Source organism: Pogonomyrmex barbatus, unplaced genomic scaffold (assembly GCF_055798465.1).
Source record: "Pogonomyrmex barbatus isolate J1 unplaced genomic scaffold, ASM5579846v1 scaffold3, whole genome shotgun sequence".
NCBI lineage: Eukaryota > Metazoa > Arthropoda > Insecta > Hymenoptera > Formicidae > Pogonomyrmex > Pogonomyrmex barbatus.
In genome coordinates this window covers 11,245,779-11,270,372 of record NW_028297127.1, presented here as the reverse complement: position 1 = coordinate 11,270,372, position 24,594 = coordinate 11,245,779, and the positions used below count along the sequence as shown (strand labels likewise).

Genomic DNA, 24,594 nt, shown 5'->3' with positions numbered 1-24,594 from the left:
TGTGTGTGTGTGTGTGTGTGTGTGTGTGTCGCGGCGCTTCCGAGATACAATACGTGTCGCACGATTATAAAGATTAGAGATCGGATCGATCGAGGTGTCGTTCGGCGAGAGTGACTGCGACTGAATTTTATCGCGGCCGTAATAGCGCACGGTCATAATAATGTTGGCCGCTGCAATGATAATCGCGGTGGTACGAAAGGTACACCTGGTCGACCGATATATAATAACGGCGAAGTATGAATATTCAGACGCCCCTCGCGCGCGTTGCCCACCGCAGAGGAGAGGGTTGATATACATATCGGTGTGTCGGTACACGCATATGTGAATCGGGGATATACCGCGGCGCCGCGACTATTCTGTCAGCGACGTAGTAACAAAAGTCAGTGTTTCCACTCGTTTCCTTCGGAGCCGCTCGCCGGGAGTCCTGACTGCGACATATTGGGGGTGTAACGTATAGCGTTATTATTCAGCAGACACGCTTGTGAATATTGCACCCTCCGCTTTGCCGCGCGGTAATGCTATGTCACAATCGTTACGGAATAAATAAGCCTTGAAACGGCGCCGCGTAATCCGCCGAGGCGTTATCGTATCCGTAACTTCCGAATTGCATCTATCACGGGGACAGGGTGAATCGCGTTAGCTACAACTGTTAACGGTTGTAAAGGGCGAGAAGAAAATGACGCGCGCTCTCAAAGCTCTCTATCTAACGATATTTTCTTTTTTCAAGAACGGAGCGCGAAATGTGTCTCGCGGCTGATTCCATTTTATTACATGCTGGCCATTATTTTTTAGTTATACTCAACTTATAAATTCATTCTTTTTCATGGCACGTTTAAAGTTGTTACTTCTAAAACTATATCTTTATGTCTGCAGCAGCGTTCGTACGTACGTCCTTGATGATTCTATATTGTATATTTTAAACACACATACATATGTATATCCTTTCTGTGTCTCTCTCTCTCTCTCTCTCTCTCTCTCTCTCTCTCTCTCTCTCTCTCTCTCTCGAAGAGACTAGAATACAATATCGCTATCTTACTGAATCATTTATCAGAGAAAGAGATCTTGTATTTCAATTTATGCAAAATGTACGAATATGCGAGTATTTCAGCGCGACGGATGCTAACTCAAAATCTATCTAATTTATCTTTGTTTATTTAATCCTTTTAATTGAGCCTTTCTAATACGAGCAACAAATTAAACAAATACATATTTGAAGCGAACATCAATGCGTGTAAGATCTTTGTAATGCGCATCGATCCATCTTTAATCCATCCACGCGTAACCAATCAGTTCGTCATCTTCGTCTGTGAAACGACGATCTGACGAGCAGTAATTAATATACATCCAATACCCCAACAAGTAAAACTATTAATCGTCCCGGATAAGACAGCTTGTTCGCTACACGCGGCATTGATAATATCGAATCGTTAACTCCAGCATACGCTCGCCGTACATTTGATGTTAAATGAGATTATTCAAATCTAAATTTTATTTGTTCCAGGAAACAATAATGCGAATCATAAGTTAATCGCCCATTTAGAAGATAGCTGTAAAAGCGATAAGCTAGTTGTCTTTTTTTTTACTGCAATTATTCTGATTATCTTATTTGTGATTTTATAAAACGGAAAAACTTTTTTTTTTTTTTTTTTCGTTGAATATGTGTTAGAATTAATAGTTGTACGTAACTCAATTTTTATCGGAAACATCTTTCGTATACTGAAGTTTGTTGACTTCTGAAGCAACAGATTAAGCAACTATATGTATGCTTAGCAGCAGAATATATGCACAATGTATGTAATCTACATCGATCCATCTTAGATGCATTGACACATAACCGATTAGGCCTTCTCGGCCAATGAAATGATGTATCGAGTAAACTAAGACATCTCTCTAGCCTGCGGTTGCTGTCAAGTACGAGTAACGTTAATCGAGCATTATAACGATCAATATTAGTCTATTCAATAACATATCGATATTTTATATCAACGCAAACTGATTTTATTGTAAACTTGATATTATTGTAATTAATGAGAGATCAAAGATTAATACTATACTGTAAAAAGAAGAGAGAGAAAAAATAGTTTCTTTTTCTTTCAAAATATTGGTACAACGTATTAAAAAAATTTCGGTTCTACCATAAATGATAAAAATTAATTTATTTATAATTATTTTCCCAATTTTTGTTGATATTTTTCTATTCTTTAATCATAGCAGTTTTGTGTCTTGCATGATATACAATTTTTTTAACGTAAAACAAAGCGATATTAATTTATTCTACTTTAATTTTCGCATGAAAGACATACAATGATGAAAAGAACATTGTGTCTTTGTTCGAGAAAAGTCTTTTGAACTAAGTAATTTTATCACAGCGATGGTAAACACGTAATTAAAAAAGGATCATTGAATCCTTGTTTGAGGGGATCATTGATTCGAAGTGCTTGTCCAGCTATAAATCCTGCCTGCTATAGTAATTATGTACCGTGGTAGTTATAATAATCGCGTATTAACAGGGAAAATTGCCGCAAGGCGAGCAAAGGAGGGTCGCGTCATAATCCGGAAGTGACGTGACAAGAAAATGGTACAGCGATAAAGACGACACTTAAAGTGCTAATCACGCGCGGCACAAAAGATTCTGCCGAATGACGTTCTTTACCTTACGCCTCTAACAAACATCGAGGCACGAAGTTGGAGGGCACAGATTCGTCGATATAGATGTATTTCGAGACGGGAAATTAATCACGGGGGGGGGGGGGGCGGAGCGGGTGATATCAATCCTGCATCGACGTAAAATGCGCCGTCAGGCGAATCTCTCTGTGATACTACCGTGTTTGTCTTGCGAGATTCGCCGTTTCATTCGCGGCGCGACTGCTCATCGACGAACTTACATTCGTAAGTTAGGAATCCTTGTTTGTTCTGAATGGTTTGCGCCGTATTTAATACGACACGCGGATACAAGTAAATGTGATATTGCTGTTTTACTGCTTAAGCGGCTTCGTGTACTTCAGCGTTTCGGAACTAAGCTCAAAAGAATTTATGATTTAAAGGAAAAATAAAGAGACGAAAATATTAATTAAATATTTGAATTTTTAATTAATATATGAATATTTATATTATATATAAATATATTTATATACATAATTATAAATAAATTATATATTAATTAAATATTCATATAAATTTCAAAATCTTTAATTTATTTGGCTCAAACGTTTCGAAATAGGATATTGATACAGGTTTTGCTTTCCCTTTCCACTTTCAAATTACAAACTATGTTACTTCTGCTATTTATATAATAATTATAAATTTAATTAAGTTATTAAACTTGAATTGCAGTTTAAGTAATGTATTATCTAAAAGCTTCAAATTATATTTAACAGTGATGTAAATTTGAGAGTTCTCCGCGTGATGTTCGAGCAAATTTATAATTACACGGTAAATTGCGAAAATCGACAATAGGTTTCTGACAGCGCGCAGTCGTCATCGTCAGGACAAATGACCGAATCGTAGAATTATTATATGTACCACCTTATTATACCCGTTCGAGGACCATCCAATTTGCGAAAATGATTTTTGCCGCGCGACGACGATTGCTGCTCGCTCGTCAAGGAAAGTTCCGTTTCTGCGCGCGGCCGTTAATTGCTGCCGTTGCACGTCGTTTGTCGTTCTTTGCGTAATCTTCTGGTAGATGACTCTTTATCGGCTCTAATGAATTCGGCTTGAAACGGACGATCGACGATGAAATCAGCGAATAATCAAAAAATCTCGAGAGGACTCGAATTGAGGATTGTCCGGTTCAGAAAACGTATCCGGCAACGACGAAAAGCGATCGTAGCGACAACGGTAAGGGTAGTATCGAGGTAGAGAAGAGTCCTCGAAATGCGATGTAGCGATACGATCGAGTACGCTCCTTCAGCGCACTCGAATTGGAATGAATCGCGTCTATACAAATCAGCGTAGCTGTTTGCTGCATCTTGCCCAGATCGCTGCGGTTCGCTTTTCTCTCTTTTCCGTTCTCGATTTCGACGAATGCATATGCATTCAATATTTAATCAAAGAGGTAAAGTATGTCATGTTTTTTTTTTTATATACACATCAATATCAAAGAGATTAAAAAATAAAATGAAAATTAATTTACTGTGTAAAGAGTTAATCGTAATTACATGTACATGGATCAACTGATACAAAAATGAAAAACGTATTAGAAGACGATTAATGTATTCGAATAATATAATTAAGCTTTGGAAAAAAAAAACTATGAATTAAGATACTTGTGAGAGTAGCGGTTTACATCTCAGAATGTATTGGACACTTGACAGTCGTCTGTCGATTTTCAATTTGTGATGAATTCTTGCTAGATTTGGTTGATTGATTGGATTTCATTGATTGACGTTTGTTGCTGAAACGCTAGAAAAATAATTTTTCATATCTAGAACGCGGATTTATCGGAGTTTTTTCATTGTTAAAAAGTCTGTTCTCTTACTGATTCATTTATTCGTACTATTGCTGCTACAATCAGATTGCAATACAACCCCGGTTTGCTTTCCGTTTGATTTTAAAATCCGTCAGGAACTCGATATTATCCGTTGATTTCCTATCTCTATTTACTATTTCCATTTAAATCTTTTATTTAAGATTTGATTTTTGTACAATCCATTATTATATGCTATTACAACATATCACCATATAAAATTATAATTAAAAATTTTTTTTTTCAAAAATATAGAAGTAAGTTTTTCAAATTGTTTAAAAGATTAACTTTAACAAAAGGTGCAACAGAATGCGCAACAAAATATTAAAATATTAAATGTTTTAAACTCTTTTTAGTACTGGAAAAATTACAACGTTAAAAACATTAAAAAACGAGAGATGCAAAAAAATATAAAGATTTTCTTTTTTTTTATTGTATACGCGTTTGCATAAATGTATGATAAATATGAGATGTCGCATATTCTAATTTTTTTTACATGTTCCGCGTACTTTTTTATTAAAAAAAAAAATTAGATAAATCTAATTTAAATTTAAATCTTAAATCGTTCGTTCTTCGTGAGATCGCTCGGTTAACAAGTCGTAACGAAGAGAGAGTCGAATAAATTGCGGGGGCCCGATTCGGGGTGCTGGTAGCGTTTCCAAGTTTTTGATCTTCCAAGTTTGCGGGAGAAGCACATATATACGAAGAGGACGACGCCCCGCCCTTTAGTATGCACGCTTAGTCGCACGCCGTGCATCTCGAATCGCAACGTGATCCAGAATTGGTTCTATCTTGAATTTCAAGGCATATTCGATACGCAATGCTAATGCTAACTTTCGCCGCACCATCATTTTCGGATTGTATCGACAAGGAATACGCATACCGTGACCTCAATCATCCGCGAATTCTGGCCGGGATTATTTGACGCGAAACTCACGACGATCTTATTCACGTACTTCAAATTAATTCGGATTCCGTTATCTTTACTTTACCTTCGGAAGCTTCGAACTTTAATTTGCTTTCAAAGCAAATTTTCATTTTATATTCTATCTACGTATCGAAATAAAAGTGGAAAGTTATCTCGCATCTCGCGTTTGGCTTAAGGTTCTATAAATCTTTCTTTGGATATATACGTATAAATGATTTCTTCATTTCCTTAAAATGGCTGGTTTGCAGATTTTGAGGAAAATCGCGAGTGAGACCGAACCGTTGCGAACTAACTTTTTAGCATAGCGCACTGAAAATGGAACACGTTCTCGTTCGCGTTCGTGCGCTGGAAACGTTTTGAAAATTCGATATCATTCCACTGACTTTCCTCCGCTATACTTCCGCTACCATCGAACTTCTACACTTTCCCGTCTGAAGAAAAGTACCGCGGTTTTTTTTTTTTTTTTTTTCTCGGAAACGCACTTCTCTGATAGGGGCAAAGTTTTTTCGCCTGCGGCGAACATTTTATCAAAATCTTACCGTTGAATCAAATAGTTGGTAACATGTACAGGTTTTTTCGCATAAAAAACGACATAGCTGGAGACGGATTTCACATAAAATGTCACAAGCACGTTTCAGACCGGCGAGTCTTTAAAAAGATATAACGGAGCGCAACACAAAGGCTCTTATACTTCTTTCTCTCGGACCTCGAATGTATCGCAAATATAATACATCTTCGCGATGTAGATGGAACATACGGGATCGTCGGGACGTCCGACATCCGCGGGATAAATGTACGACGAAACTGGAAACATGCAAAACGGTACATCATCCTGTCTCGCCGGCGAACAAACCAGATCCGCGGACGAGCGATGGATGCTTCGGTGAAACAAACCGTCGTAGGGAACGGATGAAGTACACTTTTCTCTTTCGCTTTTCTTATCTGTCTCTATCGACAAGCTTTTCGAGAGAGAGAGAGAGAGAGAGAGAGAGAGAGAGAGAGAGAGAAAGATAGAGAAATTATATAGTATAGTACTTGTAAAATTTAAAACCTCGCATTTAAATTGTCGACGAGTCTTTGTTCCTTTTATTTCGCGCAGCAACGTGTCACGCGTAAAGCTATCATCAACTGACCTGGTAAATAAATAAACTAATTAATTAACGGTAAACTTTGTGCATCGAATACCTAAAATCATAAAAAGGAAAAAAAAATTAGGGAATTGAAGTCGAGCGAATCGAGTCGCCGGACAAAACAAGTGGCTATCGGATCCGCGTAAATAATTCGCGAGAGAGTGAAATACGGGCCGCTCGATATCGGGGGTCGAGGGACAGAACACCATGGAGAGATTATGTTCTCGGATCGAGCTGCTGGTCGCGCGCGCGTCCGTTTTCTCTATCGGACAGGCTCACCTCGTGGGTGAGGATCTGCCGGGACAAAATGGAGAGAAAGAGAGGGAGGGAGAGAGCGGGGCGCTTTCCGTGCCGGGATAAGCCTGGAAAACAGCGATTTTGTAGTCCCGGCCACGTAGGCCGGCCGCTCCTAGTGGGATGGCCATGTGGATACTGACCCGAGTACTACCTACCCCAAGGTACTCGGATTCGGGCATACAGCTGGAGTCGAGCATCTACTTTCGCATACGTTCCTCGTAGCGCTGTCGAGGGTCAGAGGCTACTTTATCGCGCGGGCTCCGGAAATTCAGCGGAAAATTCAGTAAAAATAGCCGACTATCTTAAATTGACAGCATTCATCCCCGTAGCTTAAAAGTGACCGTTTCGACCGAGGAATTGTAATCGACGGCGATAATTGTGGAGTTGCAAACCTTTCGGACCTGAAATCTCTCCGATCTCCGTCAGCTGCAATCTTCTCAATTGCGAACATCTGTTTCGCAAGATGTAATATAATTTTAGGATTTTGTCATATATACCTCGATCAAATATGTACGTGTTTTGAGTCGTAACTCGCGTCTGGCTTCGATGAATGAAATGAATTCTTAGCGCGCCCTTTTTTGCCCTTTGGATATATCGGAAGTTAAGGGAAAGTAACTAATTAGTACTGTAGCATTGAATCTTAATTTCCTACAATTTAATTAATATTATTTTGAAATAACTGAGAATATGAATAACTATTATACTGTATAATTATTGAAACAACAATGTTTTGCTTAAACTGCTCTTACTGCGGGCTATTATTTTTGCGTGAGTTTAATAGAATCGTGCGAATGTTTATTATTTTCTAAGAGCTATATAAACGGTATATTTTTCCGAAGGTTTGATTCGTAGTTTGTAACTCCATAAATCTATTATTCTCATACGAAATAATAAATAGATAGTTATGATATTCTGTGATAATATTTTACATCTCTAAAACGACATTTCACGATAACGTTTTTAATTATTACGAAATGTTATTTAATATGACAATAAATCAATCCATTCTTTTTATAATTCGCAGTAGACACAAAATCGAACGAATTTATCTTTGTTGTAATCGCGTGAGTGATGTTTTTAAATTATTATATAATATATTTATTTGTATTAATATAAATTAATTTTAGTCTCGGTTTAAGTCTACTCTTTTTCTTAGTTTTTAAAATTAAAAAAAGAAGAATGCAAGTTAAATCGAAATTAAAGTTAATTTACATTGATAGAAATGGACATAAGATACCACCGAACATTGTCAGCTCTGATATTATTCCGTGCGATGAAGGATCTTAGGCAAAGTCATCACGACAAAGTCCTTACTCGCGCGACTCTTTTGCCGAAACGTCGCGAGTCATTCGCGGTTTTTCATCACGTCTCAAAGTTATGCCGTTACTCGCGGTAATTAGGAAAACGTCGGCTGGTAATGACGGGACAGCATTATCTCCCGTATCTCTCTCGTCCTTCTTGAAACCTCCCGTGAGATCTCGAGAGAGCGAAAACACGCGAACGAGACTTATCCCCACGAAGATACCAGCGTGCGTCACAGCCAGATGGACGGAGTCGGCGAGCGTCGTCGAAATAATCGTCAGTCGAGATAAAAACCGACGTGCAGACAAAGCAAGTGAGGGGATGAATAAGGAAGGTAGAGAAAGAAAACGCCCGACGACAACGACGACGACGACGAAGACGACGACGACGACGACGACGACGACGACGACGACGAAGATGGGAAGATAATATCGCTCGCAAAAGAGTCGACAATGCCGGCTCGTTATTGCATTCGTACCGTTCTCATTCGTACAACGAGCATCAAGCCGCGATGGACCAAAGGCGTGAGAGGGAGGACCAAGGAAGAAGGAGAGAGAACGTAAAGGGGGGATGCGGCGACAGAAACGAAGAGATCGAGCGCATTGCAAAGGCGCATCGAAGGAGAACACGCGCTCTCTTACCTGCCCGTTTCATCTCACTCGCGCTTCAACTTATTGAAGCAGATTGGGCTTTTTATGGGGGGCGTAAAAACATGAGATAACAACGACGGGAGCGAACGCCGCCCGCGTGTTGTGTCGTTGATATAGAGCGGCCCGGGGCCGCTCGTGAGTGGCTGTAAGCTCGACGCGGTGCTACCGGCAGCTACGCGGATGAACTTAACGAGGCGTTTCGCTTCACGAAGCAAACTACCCGCCGGAACTTTCGTAATATGCGAAATTTTTGCGAAATTTTTGCGCGTGCTCGCCAGATCCTCCAGCCATCCCGAAAATGCAACTGCTTCGCCTCTCCGCGAGATCACATAGCATTAAACGAGAACGGCCGGATTGGAATGGATCAATTTGGCAACGGATAGTTATTTTCGATAGTATAAAAGACAGATACGAGTAAATTGTAAGTTTCAGTTCTCAATATCGCATGATTAAAAATATGGCCTTATTTTGCACTGCGTATTAACCTACTACATATATTAATCCGTTTTCGTAAAAAAAAAATAAAAAAGTGTATTTAAGTTTCCATTAAGTTTTATGGAAAAAAATTCGTATTAGTCTATAGTCTTTTTAGTCTATAAGTCTCGAAAGATGAATGTAAGTAAATTTTTGTGAGTTTTAATCGAAACTAATAATTATATTTCTTCGTTTTCTCAAAGTATAAGAAGATATGGAAAGTTTGTCATAATCACACAATTTTACAGGAATTTTATTTGTATAACAGTTTTAGTATGAATATAGTTGAACTGAATTACTTATTTTTAAATATAAAAAAACATTGTTTTAAAACTTTAAAACTTAAACATATCTTACCATATATATATAAATAACGAGAGAACTTATCAATATTTACTGGGAGTACAATTATTTTATAATATTTAAAGTTAACAATTTAGACAAGCGATTTCCAATCGATCGAACAAGCGTAATGGATCGATTGATCGGTGGCATCGTGATTTTTTGGCGCGTTCCAAAAACGTTTCCATGATGACATTCTCTGGGAAATCGGAAACTGCTCGCTGCAGCCGCGACGCGCTCGGAATAGCGGAATGCAAGGAACTCGCGGGGGCTTTGAGGGAAATTGAATCGTAAAAATGCAGTATTCACGTATGACGGAGCTCTGTTGAAGCATTCACAACGGAATTCATCCTCTTGTCGGTGGAAGTCTTAAGGCAAGGATAGCCAACATATACAGGGTGTGCCATTCCGTTATCGAGAATCTTTAACAACGTGTTTTTCAGATAATCTGATTATTTTTCTCAATGAAAATTCTAAAGAAAACTAATCACAGAGTAAATTTTTAGCAAAAATGAAAAGATTCTCGCGAATTAAAATTTTTTTTACTTAAATCAAATACAATTTTAATTATATTCTTGAAGTTTGTGTATTTCTTTGTAATTGTATTGTGGTTATTATGAATTACCTTCGTGTCATAAACCATTATTAATACCAATGTTTCGTGAACATTGCAGTTCGCCCTTTATCAGGGGCGAGAAGTAATCTGATACTGAGTTGTTTCTCTAGAGGATTCTCTTATACGCTGGAAGTGAAGAGAAAAGAAAAGAAGAAGGAAAGGGAAGGGAAGTTGGCTGTGATACGACTTGTCATATTTCAGTCGATTAATTTTTAAAAAGTGCGGAAATGGTTTTCCATATTTTATTTATATCGTAGCCAGTGTTAGTGTTTAAATTATTGAGATATTTTTGTAGAATCTCTCTGTATTTCCTTGGGAAAAATAGATTGTAACATTGACATTATCAAAAAGTATTTAATGTTTCATTTCAAAGTTAACATAATAGTAACCGCATAATACAGTTTTGCAATTTTAATTGTTTTTATCAAATATTTATTATATACTTTTATAAAGAAGAAGAGAACAAAAATAAAGATTCTTGAGATTCTTTTTTATATTTTTGATTATTAAATTTAAGATTTATTCTTGTCAAAAAGTTTAATATCCAGGATATAGGATTTTTGTTGCAAGTTTTCTGCGATATTCTCATAAAAGAAATGCGCTTCAAATAACCTACATAGATCTTTCTTTGATGGAAAACCCTTAGAATATTCTGGATTTTCGTGAAGCATTACGATCGCAGCCGTTGTAAAAACACAAATTTTCAGATATCTGTCACACGAATGCTGGCACGCGTATCTTTATCTCTTATCTCATTTTGTTATAAGACGCTCGTCACTACGGTCACTGATAAAATCTCCAATCCGGAAACCCCCTCCCAAAATTTTGGCTACGTTCCAAGTCTTTACGTTCCGTTTGTTTCGATTTCCACGTGCACGAGAACGACAGACTTACGAGGACCACCCAGGCGTGGCCGCTGTAACACAGTCGTTCTATTCGCGACGAAATGAATATGCAGCATGTCGTCATTCGTTATACTCCAACATCGTTAAGGCGATTAGTGATGTCGGAAATTAAACGACACGAAAAAATTCTATAGCAAATATCTAACCAAATATCATTCTTAATATCAATTACAGTGAAAAAAAATATATATGTGTATATATTTTATAATATCTAATTATATCATTCTTCACTAATATCTAACTATATCATTCTTAATATCAATTACAATGAAAACACACACACACACACACACACACACACACACACACACACACACACACACACACACACATATATATATATCTTTTCCAAAATTGTAGTTTGCGAATGCAGAATGACGAATATCGTATTAGATTCAAGATCGTATTTAATTCAGAAAATGTAAAGCATATCGCTCGTAATGGCTCTTGAAGAAATCTTATTCATCTTGTCCTTTTGGTTAGCTTGAAGCCAAATCTCGGCGGTCAGCGAAATATCGTAAATGACGGAAGATTCAAGGCAAGGTGTTCGCACCCTACGCTGGATGAATAATTTATATTCGCGCGAGTAAGAGCGTTAAGTAGCAGGTGTTGCGGCTTGAATTTCTTGTTTACGACACACCGGTACCCGCGATACGTGCTGTGTCCTTTTCTTCGTTGTTTTACATGCGACGTCTATGCATCCCAGAGGATCGATCAGCATTAAAATGATACGAACGCTCGCTTTCTCCTCAGAGTCGCTTCCGTATCACCTCCTACCTTGATAATTAAACGATTCTAATGCTTTGCATCATGCAGAGATTACAGTGTTACTTTCTTTAAATTTTAATTTATTAAGAAATATTAATTTCGTGCTTTTTATATTATAACGAAATAAAAATTGAAAAATTTTTTACTTTTATTATAGAGATAATTTATTGAATTATGCAGAATTCAAGATGTGTCGCAGGTGAATTGACTACATTTTATTTGCAATGTTTATAAAAAATTGCATTGCATTAATTAACAATCTGAGATCATTCACTTCGCATTAACATACACATAAGTGATTTCTCAGTTATCAAAAGCGAAGGGGTCTTCAATAAGTCGTATTGGCTGGCTATAAAATATCGATAAAAGAGTGTAATAAAGATGGTCGAGTGGTCGAAATCACGAGTCGCTTTATTGCTCTCATAAAATGTGGCACGCAGTTTTATTTTGTTTACTTTGTCAAAATGTAAAATCACAAATACCTTACAAATTGCCCTTTTTGTCAGACACATCGTATTTTTTGATGATAACAAAAAATCTGACAATTTTAATTAAAATTGTATGGATAGAAATAATTCTTGAATTTTATGTATATTCTTGTTTGAAAAATGCTTTATTACCCTAAACTTGCTTTCAAATAGTGTTACAATATTATATAATAGTAATAATTAGTATAAGTATTAGTATAAGTATAGTATTAATATAAGTAGTATATAATAATTATATAATAGTATCGTTATCTATCGTTCAAATTCACGATGATTATGAGATCCCTTCCTAGATAATCCTGCTTAATCATGTGATCGCGCTCAGACGTTTGACATACATACGGGATCGATCTCATTTGGCTTTTGGCGCGTACCGATGCCGTCAAGTGATTTATTCTGTTTACCAAAATGCGATTTCTCCGGGATATTCAATTACAGAGTTGATTCGCAGATATCCGAAAGAATCGCGCTTGGCCACGCAACCGAGGCGAAATTGTATTTTTAACGATTTTCCATTCCCGGAGATCTCGGAAGGACAATATATCTGTCGGCGAAGCACGAATTGATCTCGCACGGATTTCTCGGGAAATGAAAACGTCAGATGATTTATTCTGTTTACCGAAGATATGATAATCGCGCAAACAAAGGTCCGCGCGCTATAGGCGCGCGGAAATGTTTCCATACAACTCGCGCAACTCACGGCAATTAATAAATGCACCGCGTGCTCACCGGCGTAAAGCTAATATTAACGTTGATTTTTTTTTTTTGTTTTTCTTTTATTGTTGCTCGACGGGGGAACGCGATGGCCTCGAAGGGAAAACGGCTTCGCCTCGACGTCTCGCGATGACGCCCCGCGCGACGTACCGTCGGCAAATCGAATCGATCCGGGTCCCCGGATTCCGGACAAGATAGAGGCGGCCGAATGATTTAGTTCGTTCAGCAGCGAGGACATGAGACGCAACGGAATGTCAAACATCTCGCGGGCGACAAAATCGAGTTTGCGACGGAAGTGGAACAATGAATTTACCGCCGCGACGCATTTCCTCGCCGGAATTCGCGTACGTCCCTCGCGTACGTACCTCTCGCCCCATGAACTCGCATGACGAGTGGTCCTTTCAAGTTACCTTTCGCAACAAATCTGCACATTCGACGGAGAGAAAAGCGAAAGACACAAAAATATACGGATCGTGTAATCGCTGCTGCGTCTCTTTCACTTTGAACGCTGCATTATAACCTTTTGTATAGCGAAGATATATTGGTTAGATTAAGATAACGCGCGATGTATATAGAAACGAAGATATATTATGCACAATAGCTGACAATATTGTTGTCTTTTCTTGCAGGTAAGTGCATAAGACGCACCTCCATTGAGGATGATTAATTACTCGAGCGCCGCTAATGTAAGTAAGCTAATATAAGTCGATCCCTAGTCGATACGCTTCAGCTGTCTATGTATTTTTTGCAAGTGTAAAGATTTCTTTTTGGGAAAGGAAAGAAACGAGATACACGTGGCTTCGTCACGGCAATGTTTTAGGGAAGGGACCATCATCTTTGGTCCGTGATTTATGACGATCATGGCTCGTTTCCCTCCCTCGGTTCACTATTGTTACGTCTTGGCAGTATTTTTTTGTTGACACCCTAAGTGGTGTTTCCGCGCATAATACACGTCAGGCTCTCGTAAGGAGTCCGACGGCAGGAGAAGAGCTCGATCATAGCGTCGGACGTGTTCCCGATCAAAGCGAAATCGACTCGCGAGCACGACATAAAAATCGGAGAAAAAAAAATGAAAGGGGGTAACATTATCTCGCGTTCGCGAAACACGCGTGAGTCATTAAAAACATCGCGAGTTGCCGCGGGTAAAAAGCAACATCTGTTGCGAAAAATAATATGACAACGACGATAACCATGTAGGGGAAAACACATAAAATTTTCGCAATCTGGCATCTGCGCAATGCAGCGGACCGGACGATTTTTTTGATAGAGGACACAGTATATTCAATTATATCTCGAGCCATTAATGCCATCGCGATAATTCAACCGAGAGCATAAAACGCGCGTATCGGCCAAAATCATGACGCACATCGGCTCGCGCTAGCATCGATATGCCATGTATAATTTCCGAATGTGCTCGCGATTACATCTAACTTGATCTGTTCCGTAACGAGACGGTCCTCGCCATCGAGGGTCTCGCGATCGAAAGAGAGAGATCTCGTTGCAATATTTATCGACGCGCCGTCGTCGGAATGCAGATTATATCGCAGATTATCGTTTCTCTCGCGCTCTCGCGCCGATATATAAATTTCGCCGAGAGGCATGCACCGAGAAAGGTGCACGTCTATCAAAATGCAAATTACGGCGCTCGCCACCGAAGATCGTTTTTCCGACTTCTCGTCGCGAATTACCGCTCGATTCCCGGCGGACGGACACGCGCGCGTCGGTGACGATCGGTCACGATCGCGTTGACATAGCGCGCAATGACTTTTTCTCCCCCTTTTAGAAAAGCCATTCGTATCGGCGTACGATTTTACGGCTCTATGGTTCTATCATCTGAATTCCGCCAGAAGCGATCTGTTTCACCATTCTCCTCTTCCCTCGCTGTCTCCCTCGCTCTCTCGCACTCTCTACCTATCTGCCTCCGTCTCTCCCCTTTTCCCTCTCGCATACCTCTTCGCCCGTGCTGTCGCACGAGACACTACGTAACTATTGTCCCATGAAATTGGACGTCATTCATGTACCGGATGTCCATGACTCTTTCACGGCGCGCACCGCATCGAACGCTGTAACGATCGTGCACGCGAACCAACGGACACAGCTCCCCTGAAAGACCTAATTTCTAATATTGCGGATACAAACGCGAGTAATCGGATCCTATGCACATCATTTCAAATTACGAAACCGCGGCGCCGTGATCCGAAAATAACGAGAAAAATTATACGGCGGCGATACGTAGATTCGTTTTAATGCCAAACGCGTAAATTACATTTGTACCCGCTTACTTTTTTCAAGCTATCGTAATTGCCTTTTTTATTTTATAAACCGCATATCTCTGAAAAATTATATCAAAAAAATAATAAAAATTTCCAAATCTTTATATACATATTTTTTTTTTACATATCAAGTTTTATATATATTATGTGTAAAATGTCTCGTGCATTTTTTAATTTTCACATTTACTTCCAAGTTCCTTTCACAGAGTTTGTCGTCAAGCTGTCGCACGACCGAGACAACGGTGCGGATGATACGATGATGCTATGCATGTACATACATACTTATACATATATATAATATATATATATATATTATGGCTTCTCTCGTAGATATTTGCAACATTGTTGCTCCTCTTCGTTGCAAGGTGCACGCAGTGCACGGCTCGTTCATCACGACGATCTAATAACCCTTCGCCCTGACGACGGCGTGGAAACGTGTCATCTAGCGCCGGCTAGATGGACAGCTCGCTTTGTCGTAGAAATTACGAGATTCCAAGCGAATTCTCCGCCTCTCCTCTTTAACCCCCCCTCTCCCCCCCCTCTCCCCTCCTTTACACCTGCTCTTTCCCCTTCGATGTTCGCCGTCCCGAATTTCTTCTCCGTGGTTCTGTTCGACGTTTGCCATATCCTTTTGTGCGCCTTCTATTGTCTACGATCGAAATGACCCCGTCCATGTCCACTTTCCACGGCATGGAAAGCTGCACGCTTGTTCTATTCAGACCGCGAAACGATGAGGCCCTCGATGGTGGCCCGTTATGCGGCTCTGAAATACAAGGCTCTCTCTCTTTCGTGTCTGGCACGAGTGTTTGCTTCCGCGCATTGTTTCCACGGGGAGACGGGATTTTTCCTACGAGCGAGAGCGATTGTACAGGATTGCGCGGAGTAAGACGCTATGTGCGATGTTTAGGTTCTATAGTACTTCGTTTGAAGGAGATGAAATCGGAGGAAATGATCGCGATTCGAAGAAATCGAGAAAAAACGAAGATGGTTGCGAGAGAGAGAGCAAACGTATCGTTCTCTCTTCTTACCAGCGCATAAAATCGGAAGAGATCTTGAATATTCCGTAAAAAAATTTTGCGATTTGTTCAATCTTCATGCGAGTCTGTCGCAATACGCGTAAGCCTCTTATCGTAAAATACCGCAAATATATTTTCCAACAGACACATCAGGCGTCGTCTTATAAATATACGCTTGAAACAAAACTCCTCTACCGTGTTTCTATCTCGCGATGCGGAAAAATTGTATCGTGTCAGAATAAATTCGATTTGCGTCATTGTTACAGTCTGCGAACACCCGTTCGAAATAAATATGACAGGAATAAACTGATTGGAAACCATGCATGATCGCCCAAAGAAAGACTACAAAGTCGTTTTACAGCTATGGATATTGTTTTAGTTATATTTTTAAATATTAAAATTATAAAATTAATTCCCAAACACTAATTTAGTGCAAGTATAAATTAAGTATATCTATAATTTCTAAAATCCATTTTAGACTTTGAACAACTTATTTTAGCGTTAAAAAGAACAAGAAAGTAATGAGATGAGATAGCCATGGAATGAATTTTTGGCGGATACAATATTGAAAGATATACGGGGATGAAATTTCATAGGAATACTGAGTATTGATAAATATTATCTTATAGTTAATTGAGACTCTTTGTCTTCGCCTTAACATGCTGACTGGCATCGCAATCGGATCAGGAACCATGCCGCATTGCAGACTGCATCGACGCATCTTCTGAGTACCAGCTTCACGCTTTCTTTCTCTCGCTTTCTTTTCCTATAACCCTCTTTCTCTCTTCTGTTCATCCCTGTTCTTCCTCTCGTCTTATTCACCATTTGCTATTGCGTACCCCTCTAAGACTAGCCTGCCAAGCATTCCAAGCGTTCTTTCAGACTGCGTACTTCTTACTCGTATTTTGCTCCGTAATTACCAAGAAGAAATCCTTCGAGAGAGGTATGTAAAAAAATCAGATCTCGACTGAAAGGAAAGAACCAACGTCTATCAACGAAATTTTATGATTTCCGCGAACGAGCGAGAGGTTTTTCATCAAAATGGCTCGATTCGAAGGATGTTCCTATGACGATTCAATTTAAAGTTAATAGAACGATAGAAATATTTTTTTCATGCCGTATTATCGCTGCGTTTCCGGTTTTTTTCTTTTTTTTATTTTTTCAATATCTCATCTTGCAGATTTACTTCGTCAGCCTAACGTTCATCTTTGTCATAATTAGATACTGACTACATATCTTCACGTTACACACACGAAGCATATAAAAATCTCAAATCAGCGACGATTATATAATTTTTTAATTACCAATTTGTTCGTAATTTTGATGTGTCTTTCTTACCGCCGTCTATTATGACGAATGTAACGACATTAATTGAAAGAGGAACTTGCAAGAAATCGATAATTGGAAACTTATGCCGATAATCCCGATAATAAATGCGCGGGATTGATTTTTCGATTTCTTCGTAATTACGTTGTGAATCACGCGAATGTGATTCAGTCGGAGCGTTAGAAACGCGCAAAGTCCACACTTAAATTACGTCCGGTTACTTAAATTATGAATTCAAGAGCGAATTCAAAAGTTCCGCGAGGGAGGTAGGAACGACTTCACCGGCACCTTGCGCCGTGATTTACGTTCGATGAGGAGTAACCATTTGTAAAGTCCACGCCTGCAAACACGGTAAGACGTAAACGAGAAACTTGCAATTGAACTTTCGCGAATAGCGAGAAAGGAGCATCGATGTGTTTACCGCGCGGGAAAATGTCTGAAAAACTTTTTATAAAAACTTTTCATAAACACGATGTTGTTTATCGGAAGAGTCAAACGTTTTCGCAGGCCCGTTCCTTTCTAAGTGCGCTGCAACTTTATTCTTTGACTTTGACGTCAAAAAGATTGGAAGCGCTCAAAAAAAAGAAGGGCGGAAGTTAGTTTTCCAGATGTTATTTTATTCATTCGAAAAAAGTGCGAACTACTGCGCTCTACTTTCGTCTTACCTCATAAACATCTGCGTAAAAACATCACGTGAGACGTCTTTCTACAAACGTATTAATCTTTGTACACTAATACATTTTACAGACATAATTGTCTGTGAAACATGATACTTTTTTTTCTTTTTACTTTTTAAATTTAGGAACATTTGATGAACTTGATAATAACTTCAAAATTACTTCAAAATAAAAAGTTTAATATAAATTAAAAGTTTAATATAAATTGCGCAATATGATTACATGTAATATCGAATATTCGTATGTGCTCATCATGTGATTCATCTGGACCTCTACAAAAGTTTTGGCAAATAGCACATGTATCGATAACAAGAGCATTTCGGATCAAACTACCAATATTTTAAATGGCTTTTTTGCCACAGGATTATTCCGTGGAAATAACAATGCTTGTTTTCTCTTATCCGCGAAATTTATGTCGTCACGTCGAAAAAGCGGGACGATGACAAATTATTTCTCCCCACGAGGATCCTTCCGGATCCGTCGTACGCGTGCCATCCTACAAATCACTTCCATTTTTTTTCCGACAATTTATCGATATATTCGATACATTGTATATCGTGAATTATTATTAAAAACACGCTTGATTTCATAACATAATAATCTTTATTGCAGCTTGTAATTTTACAGCTACAAACATTGAGAGACTATTATATATTATTTAACCTTTTGTATTACTCTCGATATAATATTTTATATAAATTATGATACTTCTCTGTTGTAAGAACATTGTTTTTCTGTACAATTTATTTTTACAAGTTATTTTAATTAATTGAGATTACCAAGAGAAAGAGAAAAAAATGGGAGACACTCGGATCGTCAAATTAAGATACGAAAAATAATATTGGATTGTATATATAGGGAATAATTAAAATGCAATACAGAACGCAGAATTTTTTTAATTAGAAGATGTATTATGACAATTGAAAAATTTATTTAATGATTCCATTTGAAAGCGAGATTAGTGTTTGCGAGATTGGCACTGTTCGGTTCAATCTCTACACTGGGGCACGGAGAATCCTGTTCTAATATTACGAAATATAATAAACGAAATATTTCTCAGTACTATATCCGGGGCTAGTTAACCGTGTCGCGATCGTCACCCAGTATACCCTGCAGTCGTTGCGTCCGTCCGGGTGCAGCGGTGCCAGCCGGCGCGGAGCTGCTGAGTATTGAGCGTGGGATCGGACGGAGGGTGGCCGGCCGACGAAGGGGTTGCTGATGGCGCGAGGGTGGGGTGCCATGCTGTTCTGGCACGCCAACCCCCCCGCTCGTGTTTCGTCCATCCCACCTACGCGCGTACTGTCCTGCAACCCTTTCCATCTCTGCCCTCCTCTTCGCGGCCCTTGGATTCGTATTTATATCGCGAGAATAAGCCAAACCGAACCATGACCATCCTCGATGGGGATTGATCAGCCGAAGACATGTGTTGCTAAACTTCGTAAAATTCAAAAATTTTGTTTTAACAATGCTGTCATAGCTGCAATTTATTATCGTTATCTTTCGAAGAAAACTTTATTTTTTATTTTTGCTTTATGAAGGTTTATTTAGGATCTTTGTTTAAGTTATATTTATTTATAAATCTAGAATAATTAAAAATTTTATTATTGAAAATTATATTGAGGTATTATTTAAAATTATCTCCCTAATTATTATGTTTAAATAATTTTTTTTATTCGTAAAGAACAATTTTAGAATCTAAAAATTTAACCAGATACAGATCTGAAGACTAATTTCATCGGGCCATCAAAATTATCATGTAGGACATTTAAATATAATAAAAATATTGCAAAATTGTTTTATATTGTAACAACTCATTTGAACATAATTATTTTGATGGCCCTATAAAATTATTTTTTAGATTTATAGCCAGAAAAACTGTTCTTTCCGTTGATACAGAATTATTTTCTAGATCTATATTTAAAGTTTAAGTATAAAGTTTAGGTATTTTTAGTAAAACTATTTTTTCATATAAAATCTTTTGTTAGCTCATTAGAAAACATTAACATAGTTTTGATGCAAATGTAAATTCTATATTATATTCAAGATTACATTATCAGTTTGTTTGATCAGTTGATCTTTTTACAATTTACCCTCGTTTAAATAACGACAAATCTCAACACATGACTGCATGTAAGATTTCGTTGAGAAAATAAATGCGGGATATTCGCATTCACGCTAAACGGATAGATGATATCGTCGACGAGAAAAACATAGAAGAGAACGTAAAACACGAAGAGCACAACTTTCTACCTAGCGAACTCTTAAGCGGTAGGGGAGAACTGAATCTGAAGAGCGCGAGGTAAAGTTGCCTCCACCTCGACCGGGTCTGTAAATCAACCGAAATGCTTGGGAATTGAGTTGTGGCACCCGCGGGGCCTACAGTGCCTTACCACAAACTATGCCTGCAGGGAGGGACGTGGTACTTCTAGTTATACATACGTGTCGCTGAAGTGCGGGGGAGGGGCCGAAAGGTGGTCGCTCGGGAACCCAGGTATCCATTGGAATTCCCGTTCTTTGCCGCGTACCGCGCGAACAATTTTCCACTTTTGCGAAGGTCTCGAAAATTCTGGCAACACTCACGCGAGTACGAGCGATACGATATCACTCGATATCTATTTGGAGGACAGAATTGAATTCGAAAAAATCTCGATTTTCCATATACGATCCCGTTTTCTTTATTTTTTTTCTCTATTCCTTTAGAAATTAATAGTTAACGTCTATTTTTTTTTTTTTTTTTTTTTGTTAATTTTATTTTATTTTTCAATTTTTCAGGCTCGTTACATCAATTATCACTGATTCTCTCTTTCTTCTCGTATGATATGTATTTTGCCCGCGAGTTTATTCTTATTTTTCACAATTCTATTATTTTTTTTTATCTTGAAATTTGCGGGAATAGTTTTTCCAATTTTAATAATAGGATTTGCTTAAATCATTACATAACTTTGTCGATTCTTAACTTTGATTTAATGGCAGTATCTTTTAATAACCAAATTTTCTACATTGTCTGGTTCAGATATCTCGTTTCGCAAAGCTATTATGGAACTTGGCTGAAATTACGGTCGCATTCCGTAGATTAGTGTCCTATGGGGAACTTTTGCTATTTTCCAGTTTGACCTATATTCCATCAGGCTCGCCATTCGATGTTCGCGTTTTTCCATTCGATTTTAATCTTTATAACGCTCGCGAATACTCAAATTACCTTGTCTATCTACGTTACCTATCGTATAAAGAATATAACTTTCAAAATATTAACTTTCAAAATATTAACTTTCTTTTGACCAAAGGTTGCAATATTTTGAAAGTTAAATCTCACATACCGCTGAAATATATTTTTATTGAGAAAGATGTATGCATTGATGAACTTATAACTTAAAACGCAAAGGTTCGTTGTCACTGAGAAAAGCTTTGAAAATGTTAAAGCTCAAAGTATTTTAAAAGTCATCCCGTTTCTGATTGTATCATGGTTTTTTGTGATGTATGTAAAATAGAAAATTATAACGACGGTGATGCACATCAACCGGTCATTGGCCGTGTAAAAATTAATTTCCCCAATGTGACGGTAATTTATCATCGTTGACGCTGAAATGAATTTCGCAGTGGAGGACTCGCGAATTAGTCAGCCGTAGAAGTAAAAGCGGATGCAACGCAACGATCGAGCCGATTCGTGCGTTTAAAATGAAGTGATGCGTGATGGTCTGTGCACAATGCTTATGTCACTCTATTTATATATATGTAATCGCCCTTAAAATTCACGTTTCGCGTATATACGTATGTACATACGTATAGCACATTAGCATGGCGTATGCTACCGGCTTATAGCGTATGTAATTAAGATATTAATATTCCAGCGATTTTAACAGATATAATCTGTACGGGACGGCGTAAATAAAATTTTCGATTAGCATAGTTTTCGGCTAACTGCTACGTATAACTGAAATTAGTAGCGTTTTAAAAGAATTTCATTTATTTACAACACGCAATTCTGTGCTCGTTACATTCTGTGCGGCGCATTCGATTCCCTTTGTTAATAATTAAACCTGCATACTGCGCGCTACTGACGCAGAATTAATGGACGCAAATATTGGCAGTGCGCGATGGCCCATCTGTCAGATGATTCGGTTATTACGTCCTCCTACGAGCGACGAGATAATTTTTTATTTTGTAGTTGAGTAAGCGGTGAACGCCCGGCTCTTTACTCGGCCAATTATGCGGTTACGTTAAAAGAGACTTTTATATTCGGTTATCAAATATTATTAACCACGCTCGCGCTATACACACACAGGTGCGGTTTTACGCGCTTGCTATTACGGCACGCGCGCGCTCTTGTGCCAGGGTCACAAAAGAGATATGCAGAGTTCACACGAATATGTACTACTACCCTACACCCGCGCGCCGTCGCGCCACACCTCCGCCGGATATATCGAACCCTTATGCATAATGCATTAAGGGATGACGGGAAATATGGATATATTACTCGCCAGAGGCCAATGTTATTCTCCCTCGCGTCTCACTGGCTAATGTTGATAAGGAACCAACGGAGCCACAAACGCTCGCAACGGAGACGACCGACGTTCATTAAGGTGAACTACGATCATCGTCCTTACCCGACGACGTCTCAAAAGATGCGCGCGGAAGTTGATGAGAGCTCTCTCGAAAAGTTGATTTCGTAAAATTGACTTAAATCGGATTTGAACGACTTACTTGCATCGGGGGCAAAGAGAGAAACTAATCAAGCTTTGAAAAAAATTAATCGAATATCTCGCGGATATCAAAGACACTGATAAAATTTGAGTATTAAAAGTGGGTTGAAAATCAATCTCCGTTAGCGCGAACCAATCTCGTCTCTTACGATTATTCGTAAAGATTGCTTCGTGCTAAGGTACCGAACATTCCGTTACGAATCGCAATCGTAGTTCGTGATTCTATTCGCAAGAGATCGTCGTGAAAATAACGCGAAAATTTTCCCGTTGAACGTGACCTCGTACCCATGCAAATTCCACAAGAAATATTAAAACAGGAATATAACCGATATTGAGAGCGTAACGTATATTTGTTGCGCGAAAATCGGGGCCGTTTTGAGAGGAAAAAGCGGCTGTCTCGTTGCTCGCGCGTGTTTTTCCACGTAACATAAATCATCCATCATAAACGAATCCAATGTGAATTTTGACTCTTCAAATCGAGTCGCATGTGTTTGTTTTCGACGAGACTGATTCAATTATCAAATCTAACTTGTTCGGTTAACGACTGCGCGAGTTGAGAAATGAATTTCGTCCCGATGGATAATGGCGGCTCTCGCAGCCATTAGAAGGTATGGCAAAAGTGCGCGATAGTCTCGGCTCTGATCTCCCAGCGGAGACCTTGGTTTTCCGGCTGGCCCACAATTCATCGTTAACACCTAACGCGAAGCTCGTCTCTACGGGCGAGTCAGTTTATTCAGCACCCCTGTGCCACGGCGCGTTTGCTAGGGATGATCGAAAAACATTTTCTTTCGAAAAATCAACCTCTAACTGTAACATCAAATATTTTTCTAACAATCGAAAAATATATATGTCAAAAATATATCTGAATCAAGCAATATTTTTTTGTAGTTAAAATCTTGTAAAATTTACATGTATGTATTTTATGCGCATGTTACATTTATTATTTTTAAAAAGTGGTTATAAAACGACACAAATGTAGAGTTACTGAAATTAAAATTGGCAAGAAATGAAACGTAACGCGAATTGCTTTTTATAAATAAAATTTTATAAATAAAATATTTTAACATAGTCAAATATCAAAGGCATTAAAACAACTCGCTATATATCGACCGCCATGTGAACATAATGTTTTATATTTGCTTTATAAGGATATTTCTTCTGTGTAATCTATAAAAGCGAGTGTCTTTCGATCATTTCTAACGTTCGTGCAATCGCGAACGAGCACGTTCAATCAGGCAAGAACAGCAGTTTTCTGCCGCGATCATTATAATAGCGCGTATTGATCCATTTTTCGCGTTATCGCGGCGCGCACGACTCAACGAGCAAACTCCACATTACGACAAGTAGAGATCGGTAAGAATGAGAGAAAGAGTGGAACCATTGTTTGAATTAAATGAAAGAAAAATGTCGACGTGGATCGCGATCTATATCCGAAAACCAAAATTTGAAACGAGGACGCGGCACACGTGCGGCACATTGAAAAATAAGCATGATATAATATTATAGCGTATCCTCATTGG

At 38.6% G+C, this 24,594-nt stretch overlaps 2 protein-coding genes across 3 annotated transcripts in view; both read left to right on the top strand.

Moving 5' to 3' along the window:
• Positions 1-15,459, top strand: part of LOC105424244 (mind bomb 1) — a 296,684-nt gene extending 281,225 nt beyond the window's left edge. For both annotated transcript variants that reach the window (XM_089078855.1, XM_089078856.1), the window contains one exon: positions 13,712-15,459. Coding sequence is in view for 1 of the 2 variants with exons in the window: in XM_089078856.1 (XP_088934982.1) it covers positions 13,712-13,715 (4 nt within the window). In the remaining variant the exon portion in view is untranslated. The remainder of the gene's footprint in view (positions 1-13,711) is intronic.
• Positions 1-24,594, top strand: part of LOC105429513 (E3 ubiquitin-protein ligase MIB1-like) — an 84,559-nt gene that overhangs the window by 7,370 nt on the left and 52,595 nt on the right. The gene's annotated exons all lie outside the window — the stretch shown is intronic.